Raw genomic sequence first — 17,500 nt, 5'->3', positions numbered from 1 at the left:
TAGTGTGTTATTATTGCGTTAAATTTGACAGCCCTAGATTGAACTGGCCATCTCTCCTCATCTAAAGGCACCTTTACTGCACCGTTATGTCTAATCCTGACATGTGTTGCTATTTTGTGTTTGTGCTGCAACCATCAACAGTTCAATCATCACTGTGACAAACACACATGGACGTACACAGCTTCCCACACACAGAAACCTCCGTTCATTACCTCACTCTGACATTTCCTGGAGCTCTGTGCTCTGTAAGCCTCCCCCTAATTCATTTAAGCACTTTAAAGTTTTATGTCCTTGATTCGGCTTCTCTGCTAAATATTTCAGACGCTACAAATCCTCCCGCGATTATTGTTTCCCTCTTCTGTTGCTGTGTAATCCATGTAACAGCTCCACATTAAAACTCCACAAAAATCTAACTGAAATCCGTCTTTACAAGGCAGATTATCTTCCCGTTGCTGTGATCGGCCCTGATTGATTTCAGCCAAACAGCTGAGCTGCTAAACTGTGAGAACATTTCAGTTTCTCATCTGACTGTCAGCTGAAATCAGTAGGAATCAAACCTGTGAACTGTGAGGTACGGGACAGTCCCGGTGTTCAATCAGGAAACTTAAAGCTCCAATAACGGACTTGAATGGACATGAAAGTAAACTTACAGTTATCTATGTCTCTAGCAGGCGCAGAGCAACATTAGCATTGATTTCATCATAGTTTGGTCAACTTTAAAATCTGCAGGTCAAAGTTCACCAAAGTTGCTCCACTGATTACAGATTACATTGAAATGTGTTGATTTTGATACACAATTTTGCCATTTTAAATGCTTCAAATGCGTTAAAGAGTATAGCAGCAAAGAGACGAAACTCTAGTGTTTTTTTGACAGCCGCTGCCGCCATTTTGGACTGAAAATGCTTATTATATTTATAATATTTTATTGTTCAACACAGGCCATTTCGGTAGAATACGACAATAGAATAGAAATAATTTTGTTTTACTTTTGTACGGCACTTTTTTACACGGACGTTTTACTGGCGTCCGGTTGTCGTTTTCAGTCCAAAATGGCGGAAGCGTAGCTCTGCTGCGGGTCGCTGATGTTGCAATGGAATCAAAAATGTACTTTCACTTCTTGGTAACATACTGTACGTTGTGTAGTTATTCTGGCAACCTTTTGATCCGTTTATTGCCATCAAATCAATCAATAAACACACATGTTCCTGCGGTCAAACCCTCGCTAGTAACACAGCTTCTAGTTTGGAGTGAAGGCAACATAACCCTGCGGCTTCAGTACAAACAAAACGTTACTTCCATTACCATCTTTTCTCTCACCTTGATGTACGAACGCTCCGTAAACAATCCAGATGGCGCTGTGCAGAGAGCCCGACCCCATGCCTCCGTTGGGGGGCTGGCCTGACGGTACATCCCGGTTAGAGGAGGAGCGCAGCACCTGCAGCCGGTTGAGCAGGAAGATGAGCACTCCCACCACGGGGATGGCTGCGGCGATACAGGCCCACACGGCGAGGTCAAATGGCGCGAACAGAGAGAAGATGTTGATCTTCTCTTCGGGTTTCCGCAGCAGGATGCCGACGCTGTAGTCCAGGTAACGCTTGCTGAAGTCGACCACGTTCTCCCTCTCCGGTGTGATGGTGATGGCCGACACCGCCAGGTCGGCCCTCTGGAGGAGGAGGGAGAGGAAAAGAGCTGTTCATAACAAATATATAGATCAATAACAAATACTATATGTACTTTTTAAATTATTATGCTTTTTTCACATTGTTTTTTAAATCTTCAAATCCTCCTACCTTGTTGATGAGGTCACCAATCATGCCGTTCCACGTGCCGTTGGGAAGTTGAGATCCATATTTACTGTCGGCCACCTGGAGGGGAGAGTAATAAAGTTTATTGAGTTCATGCCACCAGTTCAGGACCTCATTTCAACAACAACAACAACAACAACAACAACAACAACAACAAAAAAACAGCCTCAAACCAAAATCCCAAAGTCCGTATTTCAGAGTCTCAACCTCATGAAAAAGTAAAATGAAAGCAGTAGTTATTCATCATGCCGTGGTCGGGGCCATAGATTCTAACTTACTGAAATATCAGAGCCATGGTCGGGGCCATAGATTCTAACTTACTGATATTTCAGAGCCGTGGTCGGGGCCATAGATTCTAACTTACTGATATTTCAGAGTCGCGGTCGGGGCCATAGATTCTAACTTACTGATATTTCAGAGCCGTGGTCGGGGCCACAGATTCTAACTTACTGCTATTTCAGAGTCGTGGTCGGGGCCATAGATTCTAACTTACTGATATTTCAGAGCCGTGGTCGGGGCCATAGATTCTAACTTACTGATATTTCAGAGCCGTGGTCGGGGCCACAGATTCTAACTTCCTGCTATTTCAGAGTCGTGGTCGGGGCCATAGATTCTAACTTACTGATATTTCAGAGCCGTGGTCGGGGCCATAGATTCTAACTTACTGATATTTCAGAGCCTTGGTCGGGGCCATAGATTCCAACTTTCACAAACCTCAGTCAGATAAAGGATCAATGAGTCATGTGACATGTCAGTGATTCCCACCTGGTAGATCTCGTATTTGAAGCCCAGGATTTTGGCGAGAGCGTCCAGGACGTCGATGGAGAAGCCTTTATATCTCTTCGGCTGCCCGAGGATGTTCTCTGCCACCATGACAAAAGGATCCTCCTGCAGAGACAGAGATAGGTGGGGGGTGTTAGCGAGGATAAAAGCTTCAGCACTGAAGAACAACACTTGTCTTTACATTACTGCGTGTTCAACAAACCAAAAAGCACAGAAAACACCTTCTAAAAACACCTTTTATTGCCCGTTTGATCCGGCCATTGATTGATCAACCGTGTGCTGTTTCATATGATCTGATAAACACGGTGCTTTAAAGTAGACAGGAACTCAGTGCTCAGGTAGTGTGCATCTACAGTGTTGTGTAGCTGGCAGTGCTCAGAGTGGGAAGTGTTGCAGCTGCAGGGGATCAACCGCAGGGTGAAGGTATTAGTCTCGCTTGGTTACACCTGCGTCTCCACGCTGCTGCGCCAGCACAGGAAGGAGCTCTGGAACAACCCGCCGCTGTTCTGGGATCAGGGCCGGAAAAACGCTCAGCTGTTTGTATCTCTTAAACTAATCACGCTGACCGCAGGCGCTGCTTTAAACCAAGGTGCTGGATTGATGCCCTCTCCCAAAGAAAAGAAAAAGAAGTGTTGCGGGGGAAAGTTGTGGGTTGAGGAACATGAAGAAGTGAGAGAAGTCAGAATCCCACAAATAATAAAAACTGTGAGAAGCACGCTGAGCTGTAGAAAGTCGGTTTTCTTTATTGACTGAAGGATTTTTCTGTGGATTCACTGAAGTGTATTTTGTGCTCTGGAGTGTGAGATTATTTTTTTTTATATCAAGAATTGAACTTAAAGTGTTTAAAGAACTAAATTGTCAGAGTGGAGGAAACATCACAGATTGTATTTCATCCTAACGGACACAAACGGATCATTTTAAACATAAACACAATTGATTTTTAACATGTAGCTTCAACGTTTTGTTATAAATGCAGGCTCGTGAGGTTTTAGTGTTATATGTGTATGTATATTATCTCAGGTATCAGCGGGGGAATTGTTGACGTGACTCATGTTATTTAGGAGTTTACCTATATGGTGGACATTGTAGGACATCTCAAACTCTGCCTGTCAGACTCTGCTCTATTATTATATTCTTATTCCCTCCGTTTTCTACTTCCTGTCTTTCAGTTCACACAGTTTATTTGTGTATTTCTATGCTTTTAGTTTGTAACATCGTCACATGCACTTCTCTGTGCATTTTTTACAACATAAAATAGTTCCATAAATGCACTTTTCTGTAAAGTTGAATTATTGCGTGTGGTTTTGAACACTGTAACCTCTTCCTGCACACTTTCTGTAAAGCTGTGTTTATACTCGTATAAGGCATCGTGACGCGCACACTACGAGCACAAACAAAGGCATTTATGCTCAACTCGTTGTTCGTTGCAGTATTCTCCGAAACGCCAGAGGGCGTGCAAACAAATTATTCCGTGAAGAAGCAATGAGCGGCAAAACGCCATAAACCAAACTTCTCGATGCCGAGGAGGAATTAACTGTAAACTCATATCTCATATTTATGTACGTACATTATCGCTGTTATATAATCCCTGTAAAGAAAGGAGTCAAGTATTAAATGTGCTATAATGAAACAAAGGTTGAAAGTTTGAATATCCTGTAAACACTTTGATTCAGCTACAAAATATTTTTGATCTCCTGCCTTTTATTTTGCACTCTTATTTGTACTTTGCACCTCCTCTGATTTATTTTTTCTCTAGCTTATATTTAGTTTTATTACAAATATATACGTACATGCATTTAGTATAAATATATATTTCATTGTATCATATACTATACGCATATTATTGTAGTATATAGTAGTGTATTGGTGCTTTGTATAGCGTTTATCTTCACAAACATTTCCTTTGGGAGGAATCGTGGCTTATCTTATCTTATCTTATCTTATCTCATCCTTTGCACGTTGGAAGCCTGCTGCTGTAGCTCCCTTCACTGCAACACCGCAGCTCAAAATCAAATTCATTTCAGGTTTCAAGTTCGTTTTGGATCGTAACAATGTGTGAAAGTAAACCTGGTTAAATACAGTAATAATATCTACTTTTACAAAGATGTCACCTACCAGTAAAGTGACCACTTTGACTGTCACTCCCTGCATGCCGTTCTCTATTCGACTCTCCTTCAGACTGCCGTTGAGTCCGTGAAGAGAGTCCCACGTAGCGAGCTGTAGACGAAGACAACAAGAAGACAGAGTGTAAACAGCGTAAACTCTACAGAGGCGTCAATGACATGACACTGAGCTTTAATGACCTCATGTGTTTGTGTGTCAGACGTCATCAGAGAGAACAAAGAGAGGTGAATGGAACAGGCTGAGAACTCGTCAATTAAGCAAAAGCTACGCGGCTCACAGGCTGCGATCTCACAATTTATTCACTGGTCTCATTGGATTTCATGTGCGGCTGCAAATGAGACGAGCGGAGTGAATAAGGCCGGAGAAAATGAAGAGACATCTCTGCCAACCCACTCCAGCATGTTTTCATTCAATGCGTTTTCAGCCACACACAAAAAGAACTAATTAGGACAAAAAAAAAACTTCTGTCTTCTCATACAACACTGTCCTCACAATATGAGAGGATCGTACTCATGTTTCTACATGTTACAGAGAACTAACTACCAATTACTGACATGAGGAAGCAGAGAAGATGTATTCAGAACATCCAGAGTTTGAAGCTGGTTTGAGAAATTCGATGCAGATATATTGTGTTCTAATGTTTCCTGTCAATGTCCACTGACACCCGTCTAATGAGACCACAAATGCAAAGAAATATAATACTAATAAACAAAGAAAAGAAGATAAAGTAGGGATGCACCGATACCGATATTGTGCTCATGTACTGGTACTCGCAAAAAGGCTCCGATACAACGACACTGATACCACTTTACAGCAGCGTAACTTTAACTTCTCGTCAGCATCTTTCGGGTCCTATCACATGCGCTCACGCTCCCCCTCCCTCAGGCTCCACCCGCGGAGCCGGTATCCCACCTCAGCCGGCACGCCCGGCCCTCACTTTCATTGCACCACAGGGTTTTGCTTGCACCCTCTGACTCGCGTGCATTAGACTCCTTGGTCCGTGTTTCGAGCGAGGTCGGGTGGGTTGCCGACATCGCCGCAGACCCCTGGTGCCTTTTACATGGGCCGAGCCCCGCCCTGGGGGCACAACGCGGTTGGGGCGCACTGAGGACAGTCCGCCCCGGTCGACAGTCAGAGTCACAGAGAAGTACTCGTATCGGTACTCGGTATCGGCGAGTTCCCAAATGTGAGTACTTGTACTTGTACTCGGTCTGAAAAAAAGTGTTACACCAGGCTGCATTTCACACTTTGATTTTTAGCAGCTTGTTTTTGTCACCAGGTGCTCCCCCCATTAGAGACTGTGTGTCCATGTACACGATGCTTAATAGCACTGCATGCATCCATGCCTGGCTCTGTGTGTGTGTCATTTTCAATAAAGAGCACGCCTGTCACCGTGGGAACACACACACACACACACACACACACACACACACACACACACACACACACAGTGTATTGATTGGGTGGGATGGTGATGGTTGAATGGGCTTCACACTCGTGCACGCCTCCGATCCATTCAGCATCAGTTAAGTGCTTCGTTCCCTATGAGAGCTTAATAGCACATGAAGCCCTCTCTTATGAATATAGACATGTCGTCTGCCGCGGTATTTCATAATTAAACTAATCGCTTTATGTACAGTTTCATGCATCAATGTAAAAAAAAAAGAAAATCAATACAATAAAAAAGCAGGTCACTTTCACATTAGAGGAGGCTGATATAAAACAGTGAGATCAGCCTCGCCGTGATTAATCGGAGTTGACAGTTAATGTGAACACGCTCCGTAATCTCTGACTGAATGTCCTAATTAGCGCCGTTAAGCTAAACATGCTTGTTGTACAGCGTGCGGAGCCGTAAACAACCAGACGGGGTCATACGATAATGCATCGCTAACCCGGCCGGGACGTCTCAGAACAAATTGCTCTGCTAATGATGATGCTGCTGTTAGTTATAACACGGAGTGGTCATTAAGATCTGGTGGCAACATACAGCTGGATAATTAGATGCTCCACTTATAGTGGTCAGAAAACAATACAAATGAATAAACTAATGAATATATAATAATACATACAAACTGCTCCTTCTCTGTATTTAACATCCATCAGTCCTCCTTTCATATCGTAGAAAATACATGTTGTATAACTTGTTAAATTGGAGATTATTATTACAAAATACAGAGGGAGGAATATTTAAAAAAAAAAAAAAACTTACAAATATACAAGAAAAACCTTGAATATTCTCTGAGATAATAACGTCATAAATTTGCGAGAAAAAAATCAGAAATTCTCTGAGATTAAAGTCAAATTTACGAGAAAAGAAACTCTTAAAAAAAATAAATTAAAACGTTTTTGTCACGGAATCACATCTCTTTACTTTGCAAGGTTGGATCAATCAATCAATCAATCAATCAATCAATCAATCAATCAAACTTCATTAATAAATCACCTTTCTAACAAGTCAAATGAAATTCAAAGTGCTGTACAGACATGTTAAAAATGGATTTAGAGACTAATGCGCACCAAAACAACCAATATGAAAGTTCACTGAATAAGAAAGCAATACGAGATGGGTATTTAAAATAATAAAAGATAAATAAAATACAAGGAAATAAATATAAAAATAAAAATAAATAAATAAAAAGTATGAAACTACACAAATTAAGCAGATTGTATTAAAATAATTAAATTTTAACAAAAATGAAATAGAATAAAAGAGATAATAATGATCAGAAATAAAATGTTGATTATATGAAATAGAGTAAAATAAACACTATAATGATGATGACAAATAAAATAAGTATTAAAATATAAAAATTATAAAAGTATAAAACACTACATAAAAGCCAGACTAAATAGGTGGGATCAGAGGTCTTCAACCTGAGGCTCCGGAGCCACATGGGTCTCTTCAGCTCCTCTCCAGTGGCTCCCTGTGGACTTTTGAAAAATGGAAATGAACTGGTGAGTGTTTCCCTTCACAGCTACAGATCTAACGTGGCTGCTGGAAGATATGAGGAAGAATTCAGTCAAGTAATTTATGTAACTCAAAATCCAAACTTTGTCTCAAAGGGCTTTAAAGTCTGTACAACACAACCTCTTTCCTGAGGCCTCCAAACAAACACACACAAGAGTTAAAGATGAGAGAAACCGAATGAGACAAAGCAGGCGAAGAAGAAACAGGAGGAGGAGGCGTAGAGCGAGAGGAGAGTGATGGAGAGGAGAACGAGGGTAAATGGAGACGAGAGAAAAGAGGCGGAGAAGGACAGAGAAGGAAAGAAAGAGGGAGCGCTTGTTTAATAATCAGGGAGCTATTCTCAGCTCCGCTGTCCTTTAGATGATCTCAATCCCTCGTTCTTCTTCATGTTGAGCGAGATAGTGGGGGTGTTCTTCATTAACACTCAGATAAATTAACTTCTCCAGTCTTCCTTCTGTCTCACTTGAACTGCTGAACCATCAGAGCGGCCATCAGACCAACAAATGAGTGGAAGAAGAATATCATGTTTTAGTTCCTTCTGGATGTGTAACGAGACTTCAGAGTGACAGTTTACGGTCTTCAGGATGCCTTCAGTGTCCCCCGGCCGCCCCGTTAATGGTGTCTGTTTACAGCAACCACAGACGACGCACACATTAGATGACTGTTGTAGAAATAAAATAAAAATAATGGCATTAAAGTCTGACTCGTGGTTGGCGGTTTCCCATAATGTCATATGAATGTAATATTTTGGGGCTTTGGAGGCTTTTAAATTTTAACAGCACTATAAAAACTGTAATTTACTTTTAAAGGAGTGTCATGTAGTCTGGTGACAGTTTCATAAAACAGTATTTTCAGAGCATTCGGCTCCCTTACAGTGCTGAATTTACTGTTCCTGTTTCCTGAAGGGTGTTTTGAGGACTAAAACAGCTGTCAATCACATCCCCAACATGTCCTCAAACCGTCTAGACTTCTTTAAATGGATGATCATTTTCAAAACTGGCATGAAGACACAAACATCACACAGGCAACACATCATCCAGAGTAGACGGTAACAGAGTAAAGAGAAGAAGTTGAAACATGTCTCCAAACTTCTACTTTAAACAAACCGCTAATAGTAATAACGCTATGCTGAAGAGCTGCTGTGTGGTTGGTTGCACCAAGTTATAGACCAGACCAGCATGGTGTCATCCATGTTGTTTGTCCAGCACATCCCACAGATTCTCGATTCGATTGAGATCTGGAGAATTTGGAGGCCGAGTCAACACCTCCAACTCATTGCAATCCACATGATGTAAAAGAAAACGTGATTCATCAGACCAGGCCACCTTTTTCCATTGCTCGGTGGTCCAGTTCTGATGCTCACGTGCCCATTGTAGGCGCTTTTGGCGGTGGACACGGGTCAGCGCGGGCACCCTGACCGTTCCCCATACGCAACAACCTGCTCCTCACTGTGTGTTCTGACACCTTTCTATCAGAACCAGCATTAACTGTTTCAGCAGTTTGAGCTCCAGTAGCTCTTCTATTAGATCAGACAACACGGGCCAGCCTTCACTCCCCATGTGTATCAATGAGCCTCGGGTCTGACCCTGTCGCCGGTTCACTGGTTCTCCTTTCTTGGACCACTTTTGGAAGGTCCTGACCACTGCAGACCGGGAACATCCCACAAGAGCTGCAGTTCTGGAGATGCTCTGACCCAGTCGTCTAACCAGCACTATCTGGCCCTCGTCAAAGTCACTCACATCCTTACGCTGGCCCATTTTTTCTGCTTCCAACACAAAGTTCTAAATGTTCACTTGATGTCTAATATATCCCCCCCACTGCCAGGTGCCATGGTAACCAGAAAATTCATGTTATTGACCTCACCTGTCAGTGGTCTGAATGTTATGACTGATCAGTCTATGGGTTTATTAATATGTCCAGATGTCGCGGACAAAGCCAACTTTACAGTTTGTCACACTTTAATAAGACGCTGTTGGTGCATGAATTAGTACGTACTTCCGCAGAGGACGCCAGTTGAGAAGGCGGTCCTTAATGTGGCCCAGACCACCTCTGAATGCGGTCTGTGCGCAGATCAGATCTTAATGCATCTTGAGTGCATTCACACCTGTACTAAGAACTGTCCAGCTGTGACCAGATCACCAAAGATGCATGTTAATGCCAGGTGTGAACAGGGCCTAACTGTACTTCAACTGATGTTCTGTAACTCTTGTGGTGATCATTTATAGATGATGAAATGCTAAACGTGAGGTCCTGGTGTCCAGATGTTGGCTGATGTGAAGAGTTTGGATCAAAGCTAGATACACTTTTTACTGCACTTCAACAACTAAACTTCCCCATGAAGAAATAATAAAGACAATCTGTTCTGCACCGAGGAGACTGAGCTTCACATCACCGTGAACAGACCACCTATTATTCCTGACAATTATTATATTATTAATAGTAGAAATAGATTTTCCAAAATGCCAGACGCTCCCAGGTGAGTTGCCAGTCTTTCTAACGGCGGCTCATTTCGCTGACTTACGGCAGCCATGTTGCTCTGCGCTGCGAGAGAGGAGCCGGTAATGAGACGAAGACGAGACAACAAAAATATGAGATACATGCTTCAGGAATATGCTGAGGGACGTGTGGTGTTTCATTATTACACAACCTGCAGAAAGCAACAACATGTTCCTCATTCTGCTTAAAACAATCACAGAGATACGATCACACAATTTAATGAAGCGGTCCGGTAATGATTACAGAATTCAATTAGCACCGTCCACATGCTTTAACAAGAACAGCATGTGGATTTCCCATCGCTGTCTCTGTGAGAGGAACTGCAGTAACTCGTCAGAAATGCGATAAAAAGGGAGCAGCAGCTTCATCTGCTTGATTCAAAATGGACTTGAAGTGATGAATTGGCTGCTTTTCATTCACCTGAAGTCTCTGAAAACGACTCACGTGCAAAGACTGGTCTGTGAATTCACTCTAACTTCTGCACTTCATTGTGATGCACCAGTTCTTAGGAGTGCTCTGGATGTGAATGCCGGCCCGCTGGGAACTCCATCACAATGCAGCGTTTTTCTCTTTCTGCTGGTCTACAGTGTGCAGTACAGGATGTCCTGTTCTACGTTCTAACAGAGCTGAGTGCAGGTTGGGCTCTCAGCTTGATTCACCGAAGTCGTGATGAAAGTAAAATCTCTTTAGGAGATGTGTAGGAATCACAGAATCATGAGAACTTAAAGAGACACATCACAGAAAGTGTGATGTAGGATAAACTTTGTCTTTAAGTATCACGTCTGCTTTATAAGCTACTTCACAGAACTGGAATTAAATGTTAATTACATTCAGAGATAGGGATGAAATGGTTACCTGTTTCACAATAAACCGTGGTAAAAATCATTAAATCATTAAAAACTCACGATACTGTCCAGCATTAACTAACATGTCCTTCCCTGATTCATCACGCCTCTATCACGTCAACCTTTTCCAGAAGAAAACAAACGACATCAGCTGCGATTACCGGTAAACCTACCAGTGGTTATTTCAACACGGATAACGTCTATGCTAGGGTCAAAATAAGACTAGACATCCACCAGGAGACCGCTGTTCATGTCCTGTATGAAACCAGAAGTTCATCCTTCCCAGTTCAAAACCAGACCGGTAAATGGTAACGTCTTTTTTGAAGTGGAGGATGGCGTCTTCCATCACCTTTTCTGACCTCAACACATTATAAACTGGCTTTGGCGCTTCACTTCTTCCGCTCTCTCCAGGCTCTTTCGTTCACTGCTTCCCTTCAGATACATAAAAACACTCGCCGCATACGCACATCAATGCTCATACGCCACACGGCGGCTTAAAAAATGACGTGACAATTAATATTTAAATTTCATGTTGGCAATATAGTCATTTACTACATCCCACGTAGAACAAGACACAATACATATAGCATATTTGATATATCAGCCACATCACATCACCGTCTCTAGACACCATGCTGCTAGCGGGGCTTACAGATATGCTCAGTATGAACATTTTGCAACTATGCAGACACATTTATTAAAACATTATGTTGACAAAAACTGCATGACATTCTCTCAAAAACATATTTGCTGTTGCAAATCAGCAGCATACAAACGTAATATCTAATAAACTGGGATGTCTCGTCATGTTGGAGGCTGCGGCATTGTTCAGCATCGGCTTCATGTTTGCTCTTTCAGTTATGTTTTCAGTCTCTGGATATAAAGGTTTCAATTTAAAAGAGACTTCCTGATAAAGTTAAGATTAAATCAAATAACTGTAAACTCCTCCAGAATCATGTAATCCAGCCTGTCAGCGATGTGATGTGATCTGAAGTGCTCTCCGTGCTGGTTTCACATCCAGCTTCTGTCTTTACGTCGTGCTCCGCTCCCAGCGGAGGTCAAACACGGCGGATAAATCTCTACTCCGCTGCTGCTCATGCATTATTCCTGTCCTCCTTGCTTCTTTCCCTTTTTCCCTCAAATGTCAGGCCTCTTTTTTTCCCCCCTCCTGTCATCCAAAAGGCTACGCCGGCTGTATTTCTGTAGCTCACTCTCCCGTGGACAGCGGAGCCAAATGCCAGCGTTCGCCAGCGTATCTCACCTCGCCTCACGCTGCTCGCCGCCTCGACTCCCCGCCACACTCTGTCTTTTATTTCCACACCTTCACCTCCTCCTCAACCCTTTTCCTTTTGATTGGTGATGACTTTGGAGGGTGTGCGTGTTACAGTGCTGAGCCCTCATCACCTGGCTGCTACTGCGATGTGTATACGTCCCACAGATCACCTGTCACCTGTCAGACAGCGTGGGCGGCGCTCTAATGAACTCTACTTTCTGTTGACGACGGTTGAATCTCAGCGGGGTAGAACACATTCCTGTGACCGTCACTTTTTATGCAGTTTTATTTATCTGGTAACACTTTACAATACTAAAGTTTGAGTAGTTACAACACAACGAGAGAGGAACCCGTCACGGATCAACTGATGAATGCTCTTATATAGCACGTTATACACAAAGCCTCTCTTTTACACTCACACACGACGCTTGCATATGCAAATGTATGTATATATGTATCATTGTAAATCAATTAATAACACAAATCAATGACAGATATTGATCCAGAAACCCTCACAGGTACTGCATTTAGCATAAAACAATATGCTCCAATCACAACATGGCAAACTGCAGCCCAACAGACAACAACAGCTGTCAGTGTGTCAGTGTGCTGACTTGACTATGACTTGCCCCAAACTGCATGTGATTATCATAAAGTGGGCATGTCTGTAAAGGGGAGACTCGTGGGTACCCATAGAACCCATTTACATTCACTGATCTGGAGGTCAGAGGTCAAGGGACCCCTTTGAAAATGGCCATGACAGTTTTTCCTCTCCAGAATATTAGAGTCAGTTTGGAGCGTTATTTAACCTCCTTCACTACAAGCTAGTATGACATGGTTGTTACCGATGGATTCATCAGGTTTTATAGTTTCATATGATACCAGTATCTTCACTCTAACTTTAAAACTGAGCCGCTGCAACCTCCAAAATATCAGCGGCCCATCGGACTTTTAAAAGGTTAATTAAAAATCGCAAGTTGCATTAATGCGTTAAAGAAATTAGTGGCGTTAAAACAAATTTGTGTTAACGTGTTATCATTATTAAACACTGGACCTCACACACACACTCCATACATCTGTTTTCTGTCCTCTTTCACCAGATATTCTCTGATGCGTTTCACTGCTGTGGATCCTGTTTGATGTTTCTAATCTACACAAAGCTTTTGCTCTCTGGGGCCTTTTCAAAGAAAAACACTCCGATATGAATGGAAATGACTTTACATATATGTGTGTTTGTGTGTGTGTGTGTGTTTCCCAGCTTTTGATTTTCTACCTTTTCTTGGTGTTTGATAATTATCACTGTTGCTGCAGGGACTTCACATTCAACCTTCACTGGATTACACAACTAAAAAAATCTGTTTTTCAATCATTTCATGACGTTAACTCTCAGCACACGATGCTTTATTCAGACCATCTCGGAGAGGATTAGAGCACAACGTCGCTGGCTTAGAGCGAAATACAAGAAAGATTCATTTTCAAATGACAACAAACAAAAACAAAAAAGCAACAAGCTCTCAATGATTTATTGTTGTTTTTCCTCCAAACGTGCTCACACAACAACTGCACAATATCTCAACTATTTTAAATGTTCTGTGGATTTTCTTCGTCCCCCAGAGGACGAATCAAAGTCTTTCTTCCTCATCATTATCAAGCCATAACTTCCACATGCAAACAAGAAATATCAGAATCTAAAGAGGTGGATTACATCAGAATTTACTTAGCAGACCTCAGATCAGATCAGACAACCTGCTGAATTTACACATATTACTAAGGAGAGGAAGTGGAGTTGCAAGCGGAGAGGTCGATGCCTAAACCCCGTCCAACAGGAGTAGGGATGGGTACCGAAACCCGCTACCAAACGAGCCCGGGGGAATTATTTTGAAGACCATAGGATAGATAAGATCCAACGTTAACGCTTGGTTTAGAAAATTACATCATCACGGCTTTCACGTGGTGCGTGAAGGCTCCGCAAGAACCATTAAGAGTACCGTTAAAGTACCGGATCGATAAGCAGTATCGGTGCGAGAGGTCCTGGGTTTAAATCCCGGACGAGCCCCCAATTTGTCACAACCTGGCTCTCAAAGCCATGACAAATAGGGAGACACACCATGGTAACGATTAAATCACCTAATTTATTTAACAAAAGTAGAGTAAATTATGCAAAACAAAAGGATCAAAAGGTATGGAGTGTGAATATCAGTAGTGTAAGGTGTGCATTGAGAATATAAATGGTGTGTGCATGTTGTGAAATGTATAAAACAAGCAAAAGATTAACCAAGGAGAACCTAAGGCTGCCACATGCCCAGCGATGGTGTTTGCGGGGAAAGAGAGAGAGAGAATGAGACATGAGCCTAGGCTTTATAGGCTGGGAACACTGGGCCCAGGTGTTCCCAGAAGGCCCTAATGGCAGGTTAACGGGAACTATACTATATAGGCGACAGCAGGGGTCGCCACAAAGAGTAATAGTACAGTTAAGATCTTAACGATACCCATCCCTGGAAGAGTCGGGTTGTTTGGAAATGCAAATCAAAGCAGGTAAACTCCATCTAAGTATAAATACAATATAAATAAATACTTATTTACTTAGAGAAATATAAACACGTTCAGGATGGGCTCTGAGTCTTTTGGATTTTCTCCTGTATTTCAGTTTTGGTTATTATTATGAATGTGTTCTCTTGTCTATCAACCAACGACATCTCTGCAGTTCCTCTGAGGATATATCTGTGATAAGTGTTGATATTTACTCCAGAGTTGCCTGAACTTGTTTATCTGAATCAACATTTATTACAGAACCATATAATCTGACATATGTGGTTTCTTTGAGATACACAAATAACGGGTAAAGGTCCTGACTGAAGGGAAGGTTTCATATGCAGTTACATCTGTTTTTCATCATTCTGTTTCATTCTCAGTCCCGTCATGATCGCTGAGCCTAATTCGCTGTCTCTTTATAGGACGTCCAAGAGCTCAGCGGTCATTCATCACTGCCCACGCCTGATAGAAAATAAAAGACTCCATCTTTAGTGGCTTTGGGGGAAAAAATGAAAAGGGGGAGAAAAACTATCTATCTCGTCCCATGTATTATTCACACAAATTAGCAAGCGCCGAGTTTTCAAAAGGCACAAATTGTTGTTAACGACTCCAAAATTACCTCAGGGATTAGAAATTAGCGCCGTCTGAGGCTCATTTTCATTCTCCAACATTTCTAATGGATTCATTTGGAGAAGGGGGCCGGTAACAATGCCGTCCCCATTAACGGACAAAATGAGTGGATAATTTCTATCCTCGACTAAATAATTGCAAAGCTCTTCAGTTAGAGACAAGACAGAGACTGACGGGGAGAGAAAAGACTCGGCATGATGGTAAACTAGATAGAGGACGTGAGCTCACTGAGGTTAGGGGCCGTCGTAGACAGTCATCAGATCAACTTTCTATTCTCTGGAGCTTCCTCTCATCATTTACACAATTAAATCATTCAATACTGACTTTTCTTCAAAAGTCTCAATCTATCATCATTATTGGTTTCCACCCCGTCTGCTAACAGTTACACAGACTCGTGGGTACCCATACAACCCATTTACATTCACATATCTGGAGGTCAGAGGTCAAGGGACCCCTTTGAAAATGGACATGACAGCTTTACCTCGCCAACATTTAGTGTAAGTTTGGAGCATTATTTAACCTCCTTCATGACAAGCTAGTCTGACATGGTTGGTACTGATGGATTCATCAGGTTTTATAGTTTACTATGATACCAGGATCTTCACTCTAGCTTTAAAACTGAGCCGCTACAACCTAAAAATCGCAAGTTGTGTTCAAGAAATTAGTGGTCTTGAAATTAAGTAGCGTTAACGCGTTATCACGTTAACTTTGACAGCCCTATAATTGATTGACTGAGCCTCTTAAAGACAGGAATATCACTCTCAGAGGGTTAATGCAGAACATGAAGCAGATCAGACAGTTTCTAACAACCTCTGGTACAATCCACATGTAGATATGAATAAAGGTATTTCTGAATGCAGATAGTATCTTTGCGTTACGCTCCAGATTTCCTCCGGACCGCTGAGCTTGTTGCTGGTTTAAACTTCCTTGATTGTATTGACAGCTGCAACACAACACCACTGATGAAATTGAGCTGATCACTAATGGTCTCATTTGTTTATAATCATAATTAAATAGTTTTTAACTTTCCTCATTTTGCAGAGTGACCTGTTAAGGACTCCCTGCAGGACCCTTGAGAGTCCTTAGACCCTAGTTTAGAAAGCACCAGGGCTAAATCAGGGCCCTATTAGAAGTTGGAGAGATTATCTGTCTGCTGTAGTCATCCCAGCGGCCGTCCCCCGTCTGATTAAAAACAGCGATTCACCTACACTCCCTCTGAGGATAGTGGGCGAGAGCATAATGTCTTCTGACACACGTCCCTTCGCCGCCACCAATCGAAAAGGAGGGAGAGTTTTTTTTTCGTGGGAGAGCGATTTACAGACAACAAATTGCTGCGAAGCGACATCAAAAAGTCAATGAGATGAGAAAAGTGAGGATAGATAGATGGAATAACACACGGGGGAGGTCTGAAGGACCAGAGCGCGGCGGCACAAGTTTCCGGGGGAAAGAGGGAAATGACATTTCAATCTCTATCAGGTCTGATGTGGAGGTGGGAGCCAGAGTGGTGTTTCATCTGTGGTGGAAAATTTGCTTTAAGAAATGGGCCCTGGGAGGAGAGAGGAGAGGCGTGGACAGCCGAGGTAGATGGAGATGGAGATTTGGATAACAACAACACTGTAGGGGGAAAATGAATCGAGTGTGTTTGTGATGAGAGCGAGTAGCTTGATATCTCACCGCCAGGCAGACAACATCTACCTGCACATCAGAAACTCTATAAAACTTTCCGGCGTGCGATCGACTCACAGCGGCCTCATCTTCCCCTCCCACAAACAGATTTAGACTGCCTAAAGAAATAAGTCCATGTGAGATAAACTGGAGCTGTTTAACTTCTCCGGCTCAGTTAATCCTCCGGAGTTCTGGGATCAGGTGAAAATGTAGGTATGGAGAACAGAACTTCAAGACAGATGGTCTCCTTTTATTCTTCTAATTAATTGTGTTTGCAAAGCAGACGCCGATACCGCTCTGCTCCAACATTAACCAAGAAAACATTAACTATCGTCACACTGGAGCCCCATGACCCTTCATCAATAAATACTAGGGCTGT

General features: G+C 42.4%; 1 protein-coding gene across 4 annotated transcripts in view; it reads right to left on the bottom strand.

Annotated features, from left to right (window-relative positions):
- The window catches only part of LOC119479299 (glutamate receptor ionotropic, delta-1-like), a 555,378-nt gene that overhangs the window by 69,551 nt on the left and 468,327 nt on the right, over positions 1 to 17,500 (bottom strand). For 2 of the 4 annotated variants that reach the window (XM_037754721.1, XM_037754723.1), the window contains exons 9-12: positions 4,704 to 4,805; positions 2,571 to 2,693; positions 1,791 to 1,865; positions 1,303 to 1,663 (exon numbers count right to left, since the gene is read on the bottom strand). In XM_037754721.1, coding sequence (XP_037610649.1) covers positions 1,303 to 1,663; positions 1,791 to 1,865; positions 2,571 to 2,693; positions 4,704 to 4,805 — 661 coding nt within the window. The remainder of the gene's footprint in view (positions 1 to 1,302; positions 1,664 to 1,790; positions 1,866 to 2,570; positions 2,694 to 4,703; positions 4,806 to 17,500) is intronic. The other 2 variants (XM_037754722.1, XM_037754724.1) reach the window with 1 other exon arrangement.

This window comes from Sebastes umbrosus, chromosome 20, assembly GCF_015220745.1.
Source record: "Sebastes umbrosus isolate fSebUmb1 chromosome 20, fSebUmb1.pri, whole genome shotgun sequence".
Classification (NCBI taxonomy): Eukaryota; Metazoa; Chordata; class Actinopteri; order Perciformes; family Sebastidae; genus Sebastes; species Sebastes umbrosus.
Note: the sequence above shows the minus strand (reverse complement) of the source record. Positions and strands in the feature narration are given on the sequence as shown.